This window comes from Telmatherina bonti (genome assembly GCF_933228915.1).
Source record: "Telmatherina bonti genome assembly, chromosome: 21".
In the NCBI taxonomy this organism is placed as follows: Eukaryota; Metazoa; Chordata; class Actinopteri; order Atheriniformes; family Telmatherinidae; genus Telmatherina; species Telmatherina bonti.
In genome coordinates, this window is record NC_136630.1 from 19,050,363 (window position 1) to 19,071,703 (window position 21,341).

Here is a 21,341-nt window from a genome sequence, read left to right on the forward strand (position 1 = left end):
CACATCTTCAGAAGGAAATATTAAAAGGCTTAATGTTTGATAAAGTTAATGTACAGTAGCATTGGTCTGACTGCAATTTAGATCAATAGTTTAAATAAAAAAATTTGAAATTCATAGCTTTATGCGTCACCAGTGACATCCACACTGATAATCCTTGCTGGACAGGGCTCAGGAATTGTGCACTTGTGGTGGTGTCCTGGGATGGAGCCTGATTGTTGGAAGCAGCTCAAGGTGCAGTACTCATTGCAGTACCATGGAGATTCCTTTTCCAGGGATGTGTCACTGCAGTGCCAACAGCCTGAGTCTTCAGCAGGGCTGCTTGACTGAAAGAACACTGGCAGAGTTTGCACTGAGCTCCCATCAGCTGACAGGAAACCCATGCTGCTGTCTGTGTACGGCATGCTCAAGCGATCAAAAGTGCAGACTGAGGCTGGTATGTTGCTGTATGCACTGCCCTCCTTGGAATGCTGATGAAAGTTGGGTGGACGCTCATCTTCCTGGATTTTGGCCCATTTTATCAGAGTGTCAATTGGGAGAGTCTCCTCTGTCTTCAACATGTCTGCTGTGTTTTCTTGTGGAATAACCCAGCTCTATAATTACACTGGTGGTCAGGTACATTTTATGACATAGTTTCATGTATGTAAAAGCTTAAACTTACCTTGAAATCTCCCTTGCAGTCTAAGTACAAGGTATCAAAATAGGGAGCTGGAGTTGGTATAAACGTACCCTGCCTCCACCTGTGTATGAATAGAAAATTGAAATTGGACTTGGACTGTATAGACAAATATATGTACATATATGTCTACCTACAGCCATGAATTGTAGGTGGAAAAAAATGCAATGCTTTGCAAATCTCAAACCCATATTTTGTGTCTAATACTACATAAGACATTTTATTCATTTGCTTCATAGGGCTGAATAAATTATCTAAGAACATGTTTAAACATATGTTGCCATTTTATAAATTAACATTTTGAATTTGATTGTAGGAATGTATCTTTAAAAAATAAGCTGGAAATTGAATGAAACTTCTAAAAGGAAAAGCTTTTGATAGTTACTTGGGTTAATTGATCAGTACAATGACTGAGTTTACAAGTTTGGAGGGATGGTCTCTGATGTTAATGTAGATGGACGTTTGCTTATCTAAAACACATTGCATCTAAAAATTATGCAACAGTTTCAGAAAAAAAGTTGTCATGTTACAAGTTAAGGTGCCATCATTTACAGCAGGAGTGGGCAACTCTAGTCCTTCAGGGCCAACGATTTGACATGTTTCCCTTCACCATGACAACTGATTTAATTACATGGATCTACACAACAGCGTGTTGTCAGTTTCAACTCAAACATGTTGACCCGTTAATCTTATTCAGGTGTTGTGCAACAGGACATATCCAAAAGAAGCAGAACTACAGCCTGAATAACATCTGATGTGTTGTTTATTGTCCTCACGGCTGTAAACTATGTTCAGGGATATGCAGAGTCCAAAGCTGAAAGAAAGCCTTACTTTTTCACAGAAGCATAGGACAAAAGCAAGACGAGTATCACCGTCACAGACAAGGCAATAAACACCATGCGCAGTTCAAAAGTGGATGAATTTGTCGATAAACCTGTCCAAGGACAAACAAACAAGGTCACAACTGTCCAAAGAGATACATTTAAATATGGATTATGTTAGATCAATAAAGTAAGAGGGATATTTGTCCTTTCACACATAGCGGTCACTATAGTGGACATCTGTTTAGAAGCTTTTTTCTTGCATATTCAGGTATATGGTATGTTTGTAAATGAACCACTTTAGTGGAAGTTAGTAAGTCATCAATTTCTACTCACTGAAGAATAAAATGTGTGATATAACAGAACATAAATACTTAAATTGTAATTTTACAAGTTTGCCTTTTTGATAAAAGGGAAAAGAAAATTATTCAGTTATATTATAAAATATTTACATAATAATTATGATTATATATAATTTTATAGAATACATTAAAATGAATAACTTCAAAATATCACTAATAAACAAAAAAGTATTGTATATGTCTGTAGAGGTAAAATACTGTATTTTAAAAAATGTGACATTGTGTTTATTTAATGCATGCATGAAAGGGCTAGAGTAAAATTTCAGATGTTTATTTTGCAATAACCTGTCAAAGTTTTCGTTCAGTTCTAATTTAATATTTAGCCATTTCCTTGGGTAGACTTACCATTCACTGCTGGCTCAGTCTTCCAGTGAACCTCGGAGGACCAGTCACTCCAACACCCCATGTAATGAACCATGTTAGGACTGGTCCGAACTCTTGCAGCGTACTCGGTGTCTGGCACAAATTCCTCATCATTCACAGAATATTCTTCACTGTTTGTATTAATCTGCATTAGTTCCTGAAATGAGTAAGAATGGCTTAATCCATATAACTTTTCCATGGTGAGAGACATGGGGAGCTGTTTCATTTCAAAATGAGTAAATATTACTTGAAATATTATGATGGGAATATAACATGACAGTTAAAATAACAAACAGCTAAATGAACAAACTCACTTATTATCATGTCCGACATGACATGCACAGGCCAGACCAAAAGTATTTGGCTGGGTTTCAGAAGAAGCCTTTTAGCAAAAGAGTCAGCCAAATTTCTCACTGAACATGTTGCTGTTTAGCAGGAAAACAAATCCAAACCACACGGCAAAGAGCTTCTTGTGGTGGAGTAATGGACTGTTGTCCACTTCCCAATAAACCACAATGATAGCAGAAATAAGTGATAAGATAGGGTATGTGTTTTGAGTAAAAGCTCTAAATTCACTTGTTTATTTGTTGCAAACAGGTGTTTTAACAGAATGCATTATTCCCTGTTGATTAACCTTGCATCTTAAAACCTACCCTTTCTGCCTCCTTTCCAAAATGAAATACTAAAAATACACGCAGTATATCTTCACAAAGACACGGACTGTAAGTGTTATTCATGATCTCAAAAGAAAGCTATGACATGAGATTATTACGCAAGTTTTGGAATCTAAATATGCAAGTGAATAGATTATTCTGGAACACATTAGAAAGTTAAAATAGTCATCTCTGCTTTAAAAAAAAAAAAAAAAAGTTTAAATATGTAAAAAAAAAAAAAGTGAAAAAAAAAACAGTGACCACATTTGAAGAAGAAAATATATCTGATTTGTAGCTGTACCTCAGTTAATGAGTAGATGCTAAAAATATGAACTTGAGCGGTTTTACAGATGTTTGAGTATGCACAGCATGTACATTTTGGCACCTGTACAGTGCGCTGTGGTGACATAAACTTAATCTCACCCCATGCTCGTCTCCTGTTTTGTAGAAATTCATCTGATACTGCAGATTATCTGTCAGACTGGTGAGAGTGCTGTACTCCTCGTAAGTGCTTTTCCAAGTAAAGCGGTGTTGGCTTGAGTTGTGACTAACTGTGAGGCAGCATGGTGTGTTTGGTTTGACTGATGGGGGGAAAAAAAAAAAGTTTGATTTCAAAAAGATTTTTGAAACTTGTGATTCTTTACAAAATCCTTTACCTAATCTTTGCGTCCAGCTGTAAGAATGGAGAGCGTAACAATGTTGCTTACTGTGTTCTACAGGCATATATTCCTCCTGAAGCAGCTCACAGATGTCAGATCCATTTTCTTTGCGGTGACAAAATGAGATTTCATAGATATTTGAATCTGTAAATATATCTGAGTAAAAGTCAACATCAGATGTTATGATGGAGCAGAAATAGCCATCCTTGCTGCTGGTCAGCACACACTCATACTGCTTCCTGTGTGGGAAAGAGAAGTAGTATTGAGATACTAAGTCATCATATGAAAAGATCAACCACACATAAATGAGTAAAAGTGTCTCACAGGTCATATGTTTCTGTAAATGTGAGCCAGCAGGAGTTGCTGCATGCTGAAATGTTTTCTGGCGTCATTTTCAATGAGCAGTTGATGGTGTATAAGTAATCGTTCAAACAGTGAAGATTGTGATCCACTCCTGAAAAACACAAAGCAAATATTTTACTTAGTGTTTGAGAAACTTCATATAACTGCACACCAAATGTCACCACATTGATAACTCCTTTTACTGAGCTCTTACCACACACTGACTATAATGACATTAGTTGTTAAACAGCTTTAGAGTGATTACTGTAAAGGGTTCTGAGTTGTTGCGTATTTGTTTATGTGGACACTTCATCAATCACTAACATTATCTGTAAATAGATATTATGTGAACTTAGTTGTAAAGTTGCAGTGTATAAGACCAAAAAAGTTATTTTTATCCAATAATTAGTTGTGTTCCATTTGACATTAAAGTGTTTCAAATAGCAAAATGACTCGCTCATTCACACATCACTGTTCTCGTGCAGGTTTTACAGTTTTTAAACAATGATTCACCTTTTTAAAATGTTAAATAAATAAGCACAATGTTTTCTGGTCTCAACAGAGAGGAGGAAGCAAAAAAAAAAAAAAGCTGTACACTACACATGCAAATGTCATCTTGACATGCAGCAAAGCTTTGCAGCGCTTGCATGTGTAAAGCCGTGTCAGTAAGATAGTTTTCTCTAAATAGACGCAGTTCAAGACTAAATCTGTCTCTCTTATTTTATTTTTTTATTGTGAGACAGATAGTGCTGCAGAATGGGACCCTCGGCAACCACTAAGAGCTCACAGCTGATGGACATGATTTATGGCGGGAGCACATTTAGTTGTAAACACCTTATCTCATCTTTTCTACTTATACATGCAATGATGGCTTTAGCTTCAACTCAGTCTAATAAGTTCTGTCTAAATGTCTCTAGACACTGCAGGAGCTTGTTTAAAACTCTTTCTACTTGCTGAACTCCAGCCATCATCAGCAGCAGTTTATATATTTGACATTTGCATATTTATGTGATCATGATGACACCCTTCATTCACTTTGGTTTTTTGGAAAAAAAAAAAGTTAAACAAGTGTTTCTTGTAAAAAAAAAAAAAAAAGAAAGAAAGGAAAAAAAACACTGATCGCGATACTGCAAAAGGGTTTTGTTGTTCAACAAGTTATAAATGCTTCCATTCCCTTCAGATTTTCTATTTGGTTGTTTTTTTTAGGACAGAATATTAACGTGGAACAATGCAGACAATTTACTGACTAGAAGTATATGATGTTATATCGATTCATCCATTCTGTTGCTTTGACGTTGAGATTGAAAGAAAGAAATCTAACCTGTGATGGAATCTGCTTTCAGCCACGTGATGGTTGTAGATTTGAGCAGAAACACAATCAGCAGCATCTCTGCCCCCAGGAGAGGAAACCGTCCCATCACAACAGCCAGTCGAGATATTGCCTCAATTCTGAGATCAAGTCATGCTGCTCTAAAACTTCCGGAGCAAAATCTTAAGTACAAGTTGAGAGAGGGCGGAACGACTCACTCTGTTTTGCACCAATAGCATGTATTCACTGGTGGAGAATATGATTATTTCAAAGAAAGCTGTGAGACAGAGATAAAAGTGTGAGACAAGAAAGCTGCTGCAATTTAACCAAATATAATCCTTTTTTCCTCTTTTAAGGAAGTTATTCAGGTGAACAATGGTGAAAAGACATTTTTTGTCTTTAAGACTGCATCACTTCACTAAACTGTTGAATAGGTCAGAAAGTAAAACTGACACTGTGGTGAGACACATTTCGATAACTGAGCTGAGTGGTGTGTGTTATTTATGAGGGCGCCACTGCAAACAATCAGTAGCTGGAAGAAATGCAGGTTGCAACGTAAAAAAACAACTAAAATGAAACTTTTGCGGCTGCATTTATTGACATTTATTCATTTTTTATTACTTCACATTCATATTTTTTGTAGTTTATATCATACATAAATGATCTTTGGACTCTTAACTATGCTTCTTATTAACACAGCAAACTTAGTAATGTACTGAAACTGTACATAATTCCATATTGCAGATCCAATTTGTCTCTATAACAACTCCAGACTTTAAGATGTCCAGATTTGTCATACACTGACATTGCACATTGGTTTGTATGCTCTTTTGTGAATGTATTTATCACAATAAAACGCCCCATCCTGAGCATTTTGCAGGATCTAAGTCAAGATTCAATGCAATCAATTGGTTTTCCTTAACTAGGCTATTTACTATTAAATGACTCGAACTGATGTGTGTGTAAAGTGTCTGAGAGCTTTGTATAGGTTATGATGTATGAGGCATGCGCAAGCTGTAGGGTTTTTGTATCTGCGTTTGCAACACAAGTTGCGGTGTCTTGAAAGCTGCAGTAATGCAATTCATGTTTGTTGGTCATTATAGATTGTTGTGATATGTCATAGATATAGATATAGCATGGAATATGGCAGTAAGCAGTAAAATCTTATACATTTTTGTCTAGTAGGTCTACACCAAATACCTGTTGTAATATTTTTCTAATTTTATAACTAATCTAAACTGAAGCATCCTGGAGCATAAAGATTGTTGTGCAGCAAATAGGGCTGTTGTGCAATGTGTAGTGTGGTGTAGATCAGCTGAGTGATGCTTGGGTGTTGCTGTGATTAGGTTAAAGATAACAGTGCAGCTCACAGCTTCCTTTAAGGTTTGTGATTTTATTGATTCAGACCTTGCTAATGTCTCAGTAACCTACATCCCACTAGGTTTGGTTTCCATATTGTTCACAAAACATTTTACCACTTTACTTATATTCAGACTTTAAGAATTCATCAGGATTAAACATGTGACCAATAGTAAATATTGATCATGTGAGAAACTCATTATTTGATCACTTGCAAAGTAGTAACAGCTAGTGACAATACAGGTAAAGCTCTCACAGCACAGCATTTTACATCTGACTTTTTTTCTTTTAGACAAAAAGCATTTGCACAGGAAGCAAGTAAACACAGCAAGAGAGTCATGTTCATGTGATATTTCGGTTTTGATGTTAAAAATATCTCTTCACTTCTGACCATCTTAATTTACCACAGAACATACAAGTAAAGGTTATTTTCATTTGTGTAAACTCAAATTACCTATGCCCCCCTCTGTAAAGTAGCATGAACTTGTGTTGAAAACGTGTTTGAGATCAGCACCGCTGTTCTTGTATAATGGAAATATTTTCAAGTCTTTAAATTGCGCAAGACCAGAAATACTGATATGCAATTTGGAGCAGTGCTGCTGCGTGTAATACTTTTCCACCGTTTTAGAACTTTGATAAAAGAAAATTTCCTTTTCAGTAGTAAATACCCTGACATGATACGGTTCCAAGCCTTGATATATCATGCAATCAGGCCAATACTGATGTCAGAGGATGATTTCAGCAGCACAAAGATCTAAATATGAGGTTAAAAAGGACATCTTCTACAAGATTAAACTGATCGTATGTGGACAAATAATAAGAAAAAAAACAAACAAGCACAAGTACATGTTAAAGATAAATATTTTATTTACAAAATTCACCAAGTCCACACTGAAGAACAACTAGACCTGTGCATTTTCTGTACTTACATAGTAATAATAATAATAATAATAATAATAATAATAACCTGCATATACCTACAAACATGATTGTTAAGTTTTGATATTTACGTGTTATTTTTAAAATATATTTTAAATGAACAAATCCTCTGGCAAATGTAAACAAAATTTTTAAAATAGCTATCAGTTTGTCATGATTTCAATATAAAAATCAGTGACAAATTATTCCAAGACAAAAAATAAAAACAAAGCCCAGTCACTGGTATGCACGACTTCATATTCACTGTGTATGAAATGTAAGAAAATTACTGTATGAAAATATGGGTATATATCTTTTAGCATTATTAAAACAGAAATCCCTACTTAGATCAGTGATATAGTTAAAGTTAAGCACTTGAGACATGCCAGTGTAGGTCACTCACACGCCAGTTTGCCATCAAAGGATGAGAGAGTGATGGCAAAAGCTTGCAGGGCACACATGGGAAAACTGTAATCCATGGAGAAGACGTCCTCTGCTACACGACCAAACTGCATCGCTATATAATCCTCTGTAAGAGACATTAAAAGGTCAGTGAAGGGCAAACAATATGGACTTCTTTCTTTAAGATTAGTTGAGTTAATAAGTGATGTTACCATTGTCAGGGTGGATGATCTGGAAGTTTTTCACAGAGGCCTGGGTTACACGTCCATGGAAGTTCAGCACATATGACTGAGTCTGTTCATTCCAGCTTGGGGATTTGTTCACCAGGGTGACCAGTTTGTCTGTGTTGCCACTTGCATGGCGAGCCAAGAGAGTCTCAGCCTCCTGGAATCGAATAAAGTTCCAATTCACCTGAAACACTTCACTTTTAGCCATCATCATTATACATTTCATACGCCGTGCTATTTAAACATACCTCTTTTGGGCGGATGGACACTCTTTCATCGTTCTCCAGCATGCCTGGGATGATCACTGTCATTTTTCTTGGACCCTTGAAACCCAGCACATTCGTCTCCTGTAACATGATGAATGAGTGTGTTACAGGTTTTTCTGTTTTGTATACTATGTAAAGGTTATCTGTGTATCGGTGGAACCCACATAGCATATGGCTGCCAGTTCTTGCCGCACTGATTCACACTCTTTAATGAATGGTTTCTTCTCTGGGTTTTCCCCTCCATCAAAGACTGTAAACTTTGTTCCCAAAACATTGGATCTGGAAGAAAAAGGCCTTGTTATGTACATGATGTAAAACAAGATGTCTGCCAATAGCATCTTTGCCTTGTCTTTAAACATGATAGTTTAGAATATTCTACTCTTAATGCATTGAACATCTGTTTGTTTTGTATAAAACTTATTTGAAAGCAATCACTAAGACAATAAATTTATGAAGAAAGTGTTAACAGAGGTAATAAACCTAAACAAAAGAGTAATTTATTCATAAATGGTCTAAACAGCCTGAACTGTCATCTGCTGGTCTTTTGAAAGAAAGCAAGGTAAAGGCATTTTTAAACTGACTTTTTCTTATGACTATGTTTATCTCTTACACACAGCATGTGTCTTGCTAATTATCTAATCAATTATCCAGTAATTTATCAGCAGTAGCTGTGGCATTCAGAGCTGATGACTTGGCTGTGAACTCGGCATATCTTGTTTAGATAACTATAGAAGAATTAAATGAAAATCCTGTTTCCATTAAAGATGGGAAATTGTGAGTAATTTATATAAAACAGAATTTAATGTGCTGTTATGCAAAAGACATATTTTTCTACCACATTCTGCTAAACTCCCCAAGCTGCTGTTGAAATCTGTCACCCACTGAAAACAGCATCGTAAAATAAAAAAATTAAATAAAGAAGTGTTATAACTGACTTATAACTGAGGAAAATGAGATATAATAAAACACAGTGGGAAAGCATGTTTCCTTTAAACACGTATGTTAATGGAATCATATCAATATGCTAAAGAAGAAACAAAATAGAAAAAAAAAGTCAGTTTCAGCAATTCATATTTTGTCTTTTTTCTTCACATTTAGATGAGTGGTTTGACTGGTTTATAAGTTATTGCATTCTGTTTTAGCAGATTTTTACACATCTTAACTTTTTAAGGAATCAGGTATTTGGGACTGATGCAAATAAAAAACTGGGGTGACAACCATTTGGAGTTGTGGGCAAAGAGAAAAGGGTAAGAAAGGAGTTGGATAATATAATTTATTGTTTTATTTGTTTTTAAGATTTTAAAAAGCTGAATGTGCTAAAATGGTTTTGGTGAAGTCTTCTTTTACAGCGTATGAGATAAGTTATACCTCAGTTTTCCTATGTAGGAATTTGTGTCTCTGGTTAGATTGGTTGGGTCAATGGAGATGAGATAGTTGGATGTTTTGCACTTCTTCCTTTTTCTGCCTGCCATCAGAAACACCTTAATAGTGACACAATGAAAAATGAATTGTGGCGGAGACAGAAAATGATGACAGTTTTGAAGCAAGACAGCCCATAAAACATAATACTATAATTTGACCTGAATGTGCACAATGATCTAATTCAACAAAAGTGCTAACCCTCTTCCCGTCCTCTTTCTCCATGTGGAGGTAATAAGTTGGGTAAATGCCCTTCTCCATTCCTCTCCTGTCCCTGGTGACTCTGCACTGGATTGTCACATCTCTTGGAGCAGGACGCAAGGCAAACTTCTCAAGATCTTCCAAGGACATTGGGGATGCTGACTGAAATGGGTGAAAATTACAATAAATTCACACATGCTAAGTGGTGACAGATACATTTTTATTTAAATTATTTTTATTATTATATTTAAAATGGATTTTTCTCTTATAATTTTCTCACTCTTTCATTCTGTTCACTACCCGAGGATGAAGTCTCCCTGTAGTTGGAGTTGAGTGATCCTAGACTTGTAGTTTTCTCTGCTTTCTTTGATTTTTTATCTTTTTTCTCTTTCTCCTGGATTTCCTCGTCTTTGCTCTCGTCGCTTATTTGACACCTGGCTGTGAATATCAACACATAAACAATCATTCACTCTGTGACTTTACACAATTGTTGATCAGAGAGCATATTGACGCAGTTCCTTACATACATGTATCTAGTGCTTTTTTCTTCACAGGTGATGGAGAAACCTTTTGCGTCTTCTCTTCATTGTCACTTTGATCGTGGTTTTTCTTCGGACTTGATTCCTCCACCACTGATTCTATTTCGGGGTTTGAAGCCTCCTGTAAATGCTTTTCTACAAAAGATGTGTAAGTCATTTAAAAGCTCAGCAGCATAATGTTGCAGCTATATGTGAACAGTCTTGAAGTGATGATATGTTGCAATATGGTAAAAATAATTTCAAATGATTACTTTTACGCTCTTGTTTGGTTGTCTTGTTTGTCTTCTGTTCTGCAGATTCCTTGACTTTGTCCTTCTTCTTGTTTTTTTTCTCCTTTTTGTCCAGGTCTTTGTCCTTTTCTTCCTCTTTCGCCTCCATCTGGTCTACCTCTGCAAAAGCAGTTACTTGCTGGTTAATAATTTATTAAGTCCTTTAGTGTCTTCTGGTTTAGTTAAGCAAGCTTGAAAGCAAATGAAAGTTCCAAATCACTTAAGCAATGAAAGTTAATCACACAAATCTTACGTTTGGTTTTCTCCTTTTTCACATCTTTCTCCTTTGCTTTTTTCCCTTCAACTGGGACTTCATTCTCCCCTTCAAATTTGTCTGCAGGCTCTCTGTCAACCTCCAAGTTAATCTTCTTGGGAGTACCAGGCTTTTCTGAAGGTATTTCATCTGACACCACGCTTGTTGTTAAGTCATCTTCATCCAGTGTGATCTCATCCAGGGGGTTATCATGGGCGTGTTCAACTTGATCTTCAAGAATATGTTAAAGCGAGAATAAGCTTCTGAGATGGATATACTCACATGGACACTAATTTTTTTTTTATTTTAAAGAATATACAGTTCTTGTAGGGCAATAGAATATCAGGTAGTTGTGATACTAACCACTCAGAGAGGTGCTGCTCAGGGACTGGCAGATTAGCAGAGGCGTCTCATCAGAGTTGACAGCTTTGTGCTTTCGATTCTTTTGCCTTGTATCTCTATTGGCCACCACCATTTGTGTATCATTTCTTTTCTTTTGCTGTTTCTTCATCAAAAGAACACGCTGTGGGACAATTGAGAAGCACACAATTTGAAATTAGTGGAAAAAAAAACTTCAGAGGTAGAAACAGATCATATTTATTTTTGCAGCTGATAGTGGAAGCTTTTATGTATTTAACTGTCAATAATATGTGAGGGAAATAATAATAATAATATTTGGTCACAATTATATTAATAAACTGATCCGAAAAAATCAATTTACAGTACTGTGCAAAAATTATAAGCCATATCTTATTTATATATTCCCGTGTGAAATACAAAGTCAACCTCCTTTCCTTTCCTTAAGAATGGCCTTTTTTTTTAAACAGTCTTCTATGGAGATTATCTAAGGTCCTATTTGGTGTTTGTCAGACTTTCCCAGTTTCTGAAGGACCTCACAATCAGATACTGATTTTAGTTGCATAGGTTTTTATTTATTGCTCACTAAAAAGTTGTTTTGTTTTTTTACACATTTCACAAAATGCCATTTTTACAATAAAAAGCTATTTTAAAAAATGGCATTTCGTTTCTTTGCTACTAGAAGCAAAGTGGCAAAATAAAGCCCTTTCCTCTGAAAGCATTTAGATATGAGGACTGTAATGAAAATTACTGAAAAAACACTAATGCACAGAGAAAAAGTACAAAAATTGTCAGAAGGCAGAGAGAACAATTTCTGAAATACACAAATTCTTTCATTAATTTATTTTGAGCACAACTTAAAACCCAAATATACTAAACAAAATACACAGGACAGAGATGGTAGAAGCAAAGAAACATATTTCCTACTGTTTTTAAAAAAAAAAAACAATTACATAACAATCAACCATGATATGAGTATATGTACAAGGAAGTCTGGCCTGTAGGATGCAAAATAGAGGTGGTTCACGATATTTTGCACAGCACTGTGACCCGGAAGTCTTTGAATAGCATTAATGACACAAGGTTGTTTTGTTACTCAGAACCTATCTAACTAACATTCTAGTATTAAAGACAATCTATTTAATTTGAATTGCAGGATACTACGTCATCAATACTGATTACTACTACAACCGCTGCAAGAGTATCAATTTAGGATGAGAAAGCCATAATAATGTCCATTAACTTTAATATTTCTCCATTTATTCTTTGCCAACTTCTCTGCAATTAGGCAATGTTGACTTGTAATGATTGTAGGTCAGTAGCTGACTTACTGAACAGAATAAGACAAGTGGGAATTAAAGTTGAGCAGTTGCTCCAAACAGCAGGTGGCTCTGACAGAGGCAACTACAACCCTGACTATCTTGAAAGCTGTTTTTCTCTGCAAAGCTGTCCCTCAGTTTTAACAACTATAAATCATGCAGAGAATCAACTGTAGTCAACATGATTATGACAATTACATTTTTGCTTTTGACTTTCCATTTATGAAGAATACTTTACTAACTCCAGAAAGTAACACCCAACATCATGTGACATAGTTACATCACAATTCTGGCAAACAAAAATAAATCTAGGCTATTTGGTGTTTATGAAATGCATATTTATTGCATTTACCTGATTATCCAGCTTCTGTTGTCGTATATCGGGGTCCTCCATGTCTCAACAAAGACTTACTCCTACTTGCAAAGTAGTCAGAAGACAAATACGAGTAGATATGCTGTCTAAAAACAGAAGAAATCCACAGTCAGGATTCAGTGCCAGAACATGTAAAAGCTTTGTTTTTGTCTGTAATAAAAATACACAGAGCAATTATGTGTGGAAACGAGTATTTGATTGTGCCATCCAGTTCTATCTGCCAGTCTGTCCACCTGCATGTAGCAGAAGGCAAAGTGGATTAAAAGGGGATAATGTTCTTAAACTACACTGCACAGCTCTGTCATGGTGGACAGACAGGCTCTTTATAAAGATGTTAAAGCCTGCTGTTAGAACTGGAAACGTGACGGAGTAGAAACTCGAAGGTGATGCCCTGATGCTGCCTCTCTGTTTTCAGCCAGCAGTACCCAGCTACATCACTCACCCAGACGTAAACAACCAAACATGGAAACCATCGCAAACTGCCTGGACGTAAAAATGCTCTTATAATTCAGAAGTTCAGAGATAGCTCTCTCTTTTGCACCCCACATCTCCCTGACAGTAAAATGACCTCATAAAACAAACAAACAAACAAACAAACAAACAAAAACCTAGAAGCTAACTAGTAGCAGAGCACTTCGCGAGGTATATGCTGTTGCCATGGTAACCAAGCACTGATGGAGAGCGGCAACACTGATATGATGGGAGCTTCTTTACTACGAAAAACATTATTATCCAGCACTAAAATGCTAGTTTATCTTTTAACTTGTTTTTGTTTACTTTTGTTCGTTCATATCTAGGTTGCCTTATTGTGATATCCAATGTCACTTTATTATGTAAATAATAAGCTGTAGTTTAGTTGCTGTTGAAACAGATTGCTGAAATAAGCATAATAACGTGTCACGCACACTTTATATTATAGGCCTTAATGATTATTATTATTATTATTATTATTATTATTATTATTATATTAGTTATATTGGTGTTATCATTTTGTAAACAGTAGGCAACATACCTATTAATTTTTCCCACATATGTTACATCCCTTTAATTAACAAAAAGAATACATCAACAAACAGAAACAACATGTGCTTGGAGAGAATAAAAGAATACTTATATACTGCAGATAGAAATAGGGTAAATTAATAAATGAAATTCAAATTCCTCACACAGGACTCTGAGATGTTTGAGCTGTTTCAGAGTTAGTGGGACATGATGAATCCAAATAACAGCTCAGTCAGGGCGGAACACGGAGATTAGGTTTCTGTTTTGAGAATTTACTGACATTGTCATTATTATTATTATTATTTTTTTTTTTTCCTAATAGAACAAGAGAGTTAAGGTAATAAAATATTTTTCTAGGCATTGAAACAGTATTAATTACAAAAATAATATGATGAACCCTAAATTTAACAAGGATTTCTTTTTTTCTGGTCAAAAATAGACCAATACCACAGGTCTTCCTAAAACTAGGCTACATTCCCTCCAAATGAACTGCGGTCAAGCCAGCCGCCCCTCTTAATTTAGATTTTCTCTCTCAAAATTTCAAAATAAACAACGAAGGTTGATGATGAAAGAGTGACTGATTTTTTTCTTTTTTTTCTATTTTCATAGTTTAGATCCTAGCAATTTTAAAAGTTATTATTTATTTATTCATTTATTGCGAAAGGTTTATAAATGTACCTGAATTAGGTTTAACGCTAAACCGGAAGAAGGAAAGGCGTTGCTAGGAAACCTGGAAGTAACCAAACAGATAACGACACTGCTGCAGCACTAAATTTCTATTATTTCTCGTCTAAATCCCCCTACCCGTTGTCCCTTTAAACTCAAAGAGAGTGTTGTGTCTCTGTGTTTCGTGATAAAAACCAAGCAAAATACTTTTTTTCCCTGTTAACCGGGTTTACTTAAATAACAATTTAAGGGTGAACAATGGATAACTTGATAAAGGTAGGTTATAAAAGTTTAGGCTGTTGCACAACAGTTAGCTGATCGTTAATCCTGTGTGAAGAAAGTTCTAAATATCCATGTTAGATTGATGCTCACACCGGGCAGAAGCTAATTTCTTGTGAAGAACTGCACTGCAAGACGTCAGGGGATCTTTGGTTTAATCTGACTGATTATATATTCATACAATGATTGATTGGCTGTGACATTAAAGCATTTACATGTCAATAAAACAAAATAGCTCATCTTGTTACTGTGTAACATTCTCCTTGGAAAACCGGAATCATTCAGATTCATTCACAAACTTTTTTCTTTGCCCTGGCATTTCTTTAATTGTCCATCCATGCATTAAAAGTAGAAACTGTTGTCCTATGTAGGTACCACAGCTACCGAAAGCCAAAGTCATGCTATGGTGAGATCATTTTGATTATATGTTGCTTTGGTAAAAAGCTTCTTTGATGAAATGACAAATCAAATCCAACACTGGATTCCTTCCTTGGCTCTTTTCAGGACAGATGTAAGCTATCATGACATGGAAGTTATTGACAAAATGCAGTCCATTCCCGATCTGGAGAGGTATTTCTGTTTTTGACCATAGAAACATTTTTGTAAGACCAGACTTGATTTCAGTCTTCTTCTCCTTTGTGTCAGTGCTTTGTGCAGTGTTTTTAGGATTGACCTTCCTGAACCAAAAAGAGAAGTTCTGCTGGAGCTTTTTGTTCAGACAGTACTTTTTTCCAGAGAGCACAGTTTGAAAAAAGAGCAAACTTCTGCACTTCTGTCCATCATCAAATCCATCCATGAGGCCAACATAGGTGAGCACAGTTAAAATATTATTACTGCTTGGTTAAAATTAAACTAACTTTTAAAAATGTTGGTAAAATTAATTAATCGACTTTTTCTTCAGCATTGTATACACAGAATATTCTCATTTTTTGCTCTGAACTCTACAACTAATTTTACATTTGGGAAATAAGATACAACCTACAGTCATTTTGGGAAATTTCCAAGTCAAATCTCCATTAAAATTATTTGTTGGAGTCAAAGTTGAAGTGATGCAACTTCCTTTGTTAGGTTAGTATTAAAATGTTCTTCATACTACAGAAACTCCTTTCAACAACATAGAACAGTGTCTCAGATACTACAAGGAGCTTTTGCTCTGTCACTCTGTCAGGGTATGTAAAACAGTCAGCACTATTTAAAGTCACAAATTTTAAAACACTTTAATTAAACACTTTCAGTTTAAACTAATAATAATTCGCCTTGTTCTCTGCTCTCTACAGCGGCCTCCTTTCAGCATCAACCTTTTCAGCTATGAGGAGGTGGACTGCATCTTGAAATACATCTACAATAACTATTTAAGACACTATAAACTTTATAAGTACATTTTCACACCACAGGTAAAAGTAATTCATTGTTTGACTTGTACAATGTTACAAAGATCATTCTAACCCAAATCTGGTGAAAAACAATTGATTGTTAGGTTTAGAAAAACCATGTAATGTCCTGTAAACTGACTGGAAGTTTACAAATTTATTTCTTACAGTGAATCCATGATAAAAATGGGGAAAGTTAAGTTGGTTAACATCAAATTAATTATTTTGTTTATAAAAGGAGCATATACTCGGACTCGCAGCAGTCCAACTAGCATTTTACCTGTCCTCTACTGTTTGATTTTGTGCTCATGTTGTTTTCACTCTCATATGCAAGTCACTTTGGATAAAAGCATCTACTAAATCACTGTAGAATAGAATAGAATGTAAAAGGAGAGACTGTGTGTTTTTAACTGTTCCACTCATTTCGAACAGGTGAAGCTTGATCTGTCACTGACATACTCTGAAATAACAGACCATGGATCAGCTACCACAGAGGATTCCTCTCTGGCTGGTAATAATTTCAGTGTTTTAGTTGTGTCAAAGTTGCAGGTAACACTTCTTCAATGGATTAAAATTAAGCTGTATTTTACCTAGAACTGAAAAAAATATCAAGAAACAAGGTAGTAAAAAAAGCTTAAAAAAAAAACAACTTTAAATTAGTAAATGAAAATGTTCCAACGCTTAATTTAATTTGGTAAAATGCTTTATATCCCTGAAATATAAATATTTATAATTAGGAACGGAAATTACTTGAATCTGTTTTACTTAAATTTGTTACTAATGTTGAGAACATGATGTTAGAAAGAAATTAAGTCTTTGAACTGGTTTATTTATATTTTTCAGATGTTGGAAATACCATGGAAAAGGAAACGATGCCGAACCAAATTTTATCTTCTGAAACACAGGAAACACCCATCTCAGACAACTCTGCCACTTCATCGGGTAGGATTAAGAAAATTAACAGGGCTAAGAAGGACTTTTCTAGTCAGATGCTTCCTAAATTGTGTATTTGCTTCACTTTCACATTTTCAGCTTCCGTATCAGATCTGAGGACACTCATAGAGCAAGAAGTCCGACAGCAAATGAAGCTTGTGTCTGGACAACTTGAGGAAACCATCAGGGAAAAAGCATTTCAGTGCAACAGTAATTTAAATCCTTCACAGCACAATAACAAAACCAAAAACTAAAAGAAGGCAAAAAGACTTCAATAGAGAACCGCCATGAAATAAGACAATTCAAACCTTTGTTTTATTGTCAATAAAATCTTACTGTGCACATACAGTACCATTTATATCTGCATTTGTACAATTACTATACATTTCTGAAGCAGGCACTTCAAAGAAAAAAAAAGTTTCTTATGAGACTGACGAATGAACTGAGTGGGAATGGTGTTTTCACAGTTAGTGGGTTTTGCTTTACAGATTACACACAAAAACACTCCACTTATCTTGATCGTTTCACACACGTGTTACAGTACTAATGAGTAATACTGGAATACTTGCAACTCTACATGTTAACGAAGTATTTAGGTTTTTGTAAAAATAACTACTCACAGTGCTTTCATTTCCACTTCACCCATGCTACACTTAAAAATGTACACACTTCATCTGCTATCAAGGATTAGCAGGTAAAATCCTAAATATACACAGTGTACTTATATTATTAGTTCTATCACATGATTGGGCAATGTCTCCACTGCAAAGTGCACTGCAACAAGATGAACATGACCTGAACGAAGAGTTTCAAATAGTGACAACCTTGGATTTCCACACAGATAAGGAATATTGAGTCATGCATGCATCTTGAACTTGCAGAGCTGTGGTGCGCATTAAGGCACACAAGCGGCCCAGTCCCTGAATTGCACATCTTGAAATTAAACAGTAACTTGACCAGGGAAACACTGACTTGACAGCACATGCACACGGTTAAATAAAAATGAGGATGTTCGGGAATGAGGTTGGCCTTTTATGTTTCAAAGTCTTCCAGGCCCAACAACATGATCTTTGCTGTGTTTTGAAAGAGGGCTGCTCGGTTCTGTTGCTCCCCTTTCTTCACCCAGTGGCCATAGATACGGAAGGCGCAGCCGTCTATGAGCTTGCGGACGCCCCGGAGGGAGTAAGGATCTCTGGCCAGCACCTCCCGGGTCAGTGGCCGAGCCCTGCGGTAGCGGCCATAAATCCTGATACAGGCCAGCACGCTTACTATCAACACCTGGAGGAATTAAGACAGTGAGGCAAATATAGACACTGTTGGTTCTCAACAAGATTAAAAAAAAAAAGAAGACTTACCCTGAATGTCTTTCTAGGACTGAAGAGGCGCACATCCTCCTTCTGGTACTGTCTGAAGAAAGAATGTGCTAAAGACTGCTCTGCAGTGAGACGCAAAGCTGGATCCACCACCAACAGCCTGGATATCTGAGAGAAAAGCAATCGACTTGATATTAGAAAAAAAATGTATTAACATGTCAGGAGTTGAGTTTTATGAGCATCAACTGAAAGAATATCGGCTTACCAGATCCTTCACAGTGTCAGACCTGTCATCCCACTCCGGGGAGCTGAACTGATAGCGACCCTCCATGATCATCCTCAGCATTAGCATCTGTTTGCGGTGCCAGAATGGCGGTGAACCGGCCAACAGAGTGAAGAGGATGACTCCACATGCCCAGCTTTCAAACAGATACAGTACAAAAATTAGGTGCGGACGTGAAGAAAACACGCAGGAGCAAGGTTTGGACTTTGAGAAATGGTACATAACTGGAAATAGGAAGGAGGGAAACTTACAGATCAACCTCCTTGCCGTAGCCTGGATGCATTTCATCCATGGAACATTTCAGTATTTCAGGGGCCAAATAGCCAGGTGTTCCGCAAAGCTCTATTTAATAACCAAAGACAAAACAAACCATAATGATTCAACCTTGTGTATCCAACCAATCACAATTATTTATGGTGCTGTTGATGTGACATTAACTAGTCATACCTCTGAGCTTCTCTCCAGGTTGTAGCTGCACAGAGAAACCAAAGTCAGAGAGCTTGATGTGCCCATGATCATCCAGAAGAATGTTCTCAGGTTTCAGATCGCGGTGGACAATGTTCAGAGAGTGCAGATATTGCACTGCCTCCAGCAGAGCTCGCATTATACATCTGCAGAGAAACCAGATTCATACTTTTACTGTTAAATGGATTTAATATCATTTCCAGATGGAGCTGCGTTAATATGATAAAAAAAAGAGCATCACAGAAAGGCTGAGTGCTTCAGAAGCAAAGAGGATGAAGAACTGTTGAGATAAATATTTGAACACTTTTAGATTAGTTTATTAATAAGAAATGAAGAATGTATGCATTTAATCATCAGCAGCACATCATGGAAATAAAAGATTCAGGGCATCTGGAGAAATCACCATGTGCATAGAATGAGACTAAAATCTGACACTGAATGGGCATGATCTTGAAGCCCCCAGGTGCATTAAAAATATGGATTATTTGCAGAATGAGTGCTGGGGGGTGATAGGGTGGGGGTGTTTGGTCGTGAAGCTCACCTGGTCTCCTTCTCACTCAGAGTGACTTTTTCAGTGAGGTAGTCGAACAGCTCTCCTCGTCTCATGCTGGTAATTACAGAAGAAAGATAAGTGCCATTTGACATTAGATTCGTGAATATCCACATTTTGGGGAGTTCACTATGAATATTGTTGCAGTTTATCTTTTCAGCATCATACTCACAGGTCAAATACTAGAAATATGAATGTGGTGGACTCATAGGAATCAATAAGTGTGACTAGAAAAAAAGAAACATAAAACACTGTCAACACTTTTAAAGCTTTGAGAACAGAAAAATTAAGGAAATACTTTAGTATTGCAACATACTTATGGAGGAGTGTCCCTTCACCATGTTGAGAACCTGGATCTCTTTCAGTGTGGAGGTTTTCACCTCTTCCAGCTGCTGGACTGTCATTTTCTCAGCTGTGATCTCAATAATCTTCACTGCCAGCTCTTGACCTGTGTGTCTGTGCACACATCTGCGCACCACACTGCTCACACCCCTAAAGCAACACAGAAACACAGAATATGTTCATCATCATCAAGTAGGATTGAACATATATCCTGATATATGCTGAACTTACCGGCCAATCACTTCTTTAGGGTCATACTTCTGGTAAAACTCTTTGGCCCCTACCCAATCTGGTAACTCATCTCCAACAACAATGTCCTTGGTCATGATGAATCTATAACAACAAACTCAGTCACATGTCTCTATGTGCAATAGTGCTTCTTGTTGATCAGGAATTAATAAGCTAATTCTTGATAAGGAAGTTGTGGTTTTGTTTTTTTTTTAGCGTAGGAGTATGTCTAGAGAGCAGATCTAACTTGTTTGCTTGCAACTTATATGACACTTCTCTGTTTAAAGTTATTTTAAAATAATCATGTTTCCTTCATATCCGATACGAAAGTGCGTTTTTCATTTGGCCTTGCCGCAAGAACAGGTTCACTGACCCAACAGGAAGCTACTCACCTCGTATGCCCCAAATAACAATGAGACGGTGAATACGGAATTAGTATAAAAGAGCCATGTCAGCTCGAGGTATTTATCGGGAAGTCATAACTGCATGTAATTCAGCGGCGACGGCATCAAAAATGAGCAAAACCGGTTAGCTTAGACCTGAGCTCTGTTTACATTCTGGTCAAATTCCTTGAGAACTATTTGTACCGGTTTTTACTGGGTGTGGCGGCACTGCCCCCTTAAGGTCGGAATGAAAATTGCAACATGTTTTTCTTCCACTGTTATTTTCAGTCGCGCACTAAATTAGTCAATGTAGTTGGATTACATGGCAAAACATAGCGGTTGTCAACTTAATATCTTTTTACTCTCTGAATAATTTCTTGAGCTTAAATTTCGACAGAGGTAAAATATGAGCACTAGGTGACAATAGTGGTTAACGTGTCTCT

At 36.4% G+C, this 21,341-nt stretch overlaps 4 protein-coding genes across 6 annotated transcripts; 1 reads left to right on the top strand and 3 right to left on the bottom strand.

Annotated features, from left to right (window-relative positions):
• Positions 1-33: 33 nt before the first annotated feature.
• LOC306771829 (interleukin-21 receptor) lies at positions 34-5,316 on the bottom strand. 3 transcript variants are annotated; one of them, XM_079261150.1, is made up of 8 exons: positions 5,195-5,316; positions 3,856-3,985; positions 3,580-3,770; positions 3,296-3,453; positions 2,202-2,376; positions 1,505-1,607; positions 659-737; positions 34-590 (listed from the first exon to the last, which is right to left on the bottom strand). In XM_079261150.1, the coding sequence occupies exons 1-8, from the start codon at positions 5,289-5,291 to the stop codon at positions 120-122; spliced, it is 1,404 nt and encodes a 467-aa protein (XP_079117276.1). In that variant the 5' UTR covers positions 5,292-5,316; the 3' UTR covers positions 34-119. The 3 variants fall into 3 exon arrangements, with proteins under 3 accessions (XP_079117276.1, XP_079117275.1, XP_079117274.1); XM_079261149.1 differs by having other exon boundaries at positions 3,529-3,770; XM_079261148.1 differs by having other exon boundaries at positions 3,296-3,770.
• Positions 5,317-7,854: 2,538 nt separating this feature from the next.
• Positions 7,855-13,105, bottom strand: LOC306771422 (uncharacterized protein; the record flags this gene model as incomplete). The annotated part of the gene is made up of 12 exons (XM_079260587.1): positions 7,855-7,988; positions 8,074-8,245; positions 8,337-8,435; positions 8,519-8,633; positions 9,723-9,835; positions 9,975-10,136; positions 10,255-10,412; positions 10,502-10,648; positions 10,765-10,896; positions 11,036-11,266; positions 11,399-11,558; positions 13,064-13,105. The coding sequence occupies 12 exons, from the start codon at positions 13,103-13,105 to the stop codon at positions 7,855-7,857; spliced, it is 1,665 nt and encodes a 554-aa protein (XP_079116713.1).
• Positions 13,106-15,010: 1,905 nt separating this feature from the next.
• cfap119 (cilia and flagella associated protein 119) lies at positions 15,011-17,588 on the top strand (the record flags this gene model as incomplete). Its single annotated transcript, XM_079260588.1, has 9 exons — positions 15,011-15,028; positions 15,403-15,437; positions 15,536-15,601; positions 15,677-15,840; positions 16,130-16,200; positions 16,309-16,425; positions 16,834-16,912; positions 17,245-17,343; positions 17,434-17,588. 9 exons carry the CDS (start codon positions 15,011-15,013, stop codon positions 17,586-17,588), a joined length of 804 nt encoding a protein of 267 aa, XP_079116714.1.
• A 162-nt stretch (positions 17,589-17,750) lies between these two features.
• phkg2 (phosphorylase kinase, gamma 2 (testis)) lies at positions 17,751-21,042 on the bottom strand. The gene is made up of 10 exons (XM_079261339.1): positions 20,908-21,042; positions 20,519-20,620; positions 20,262-20,437; positions 20,118-20,172; positions 19,937-20,002; positions 19,378-19,541; positions 19,182-19,272; positions 18,913-19,066; positions 18,690-18,815; positions 17,751-18,612 (listed from the first exon to the last, which is right to left on the bottom strand). The coding sequence occupies exons 2-10, from the start codon at positions 20,611-20,613 to the stop codon at positions 18,367-18,369; spliced, it is 1,173 nt and encodes a 390-aa protein (XP_079117465.1). The 5' UTR covers positions 20,614-20,620; positions 20,908-21,042; the 3' UTR covers positions 17,751-18,366.
• Between the last annotated feature and the right edge of the window lie 299 nt (positions 21,043-21,341).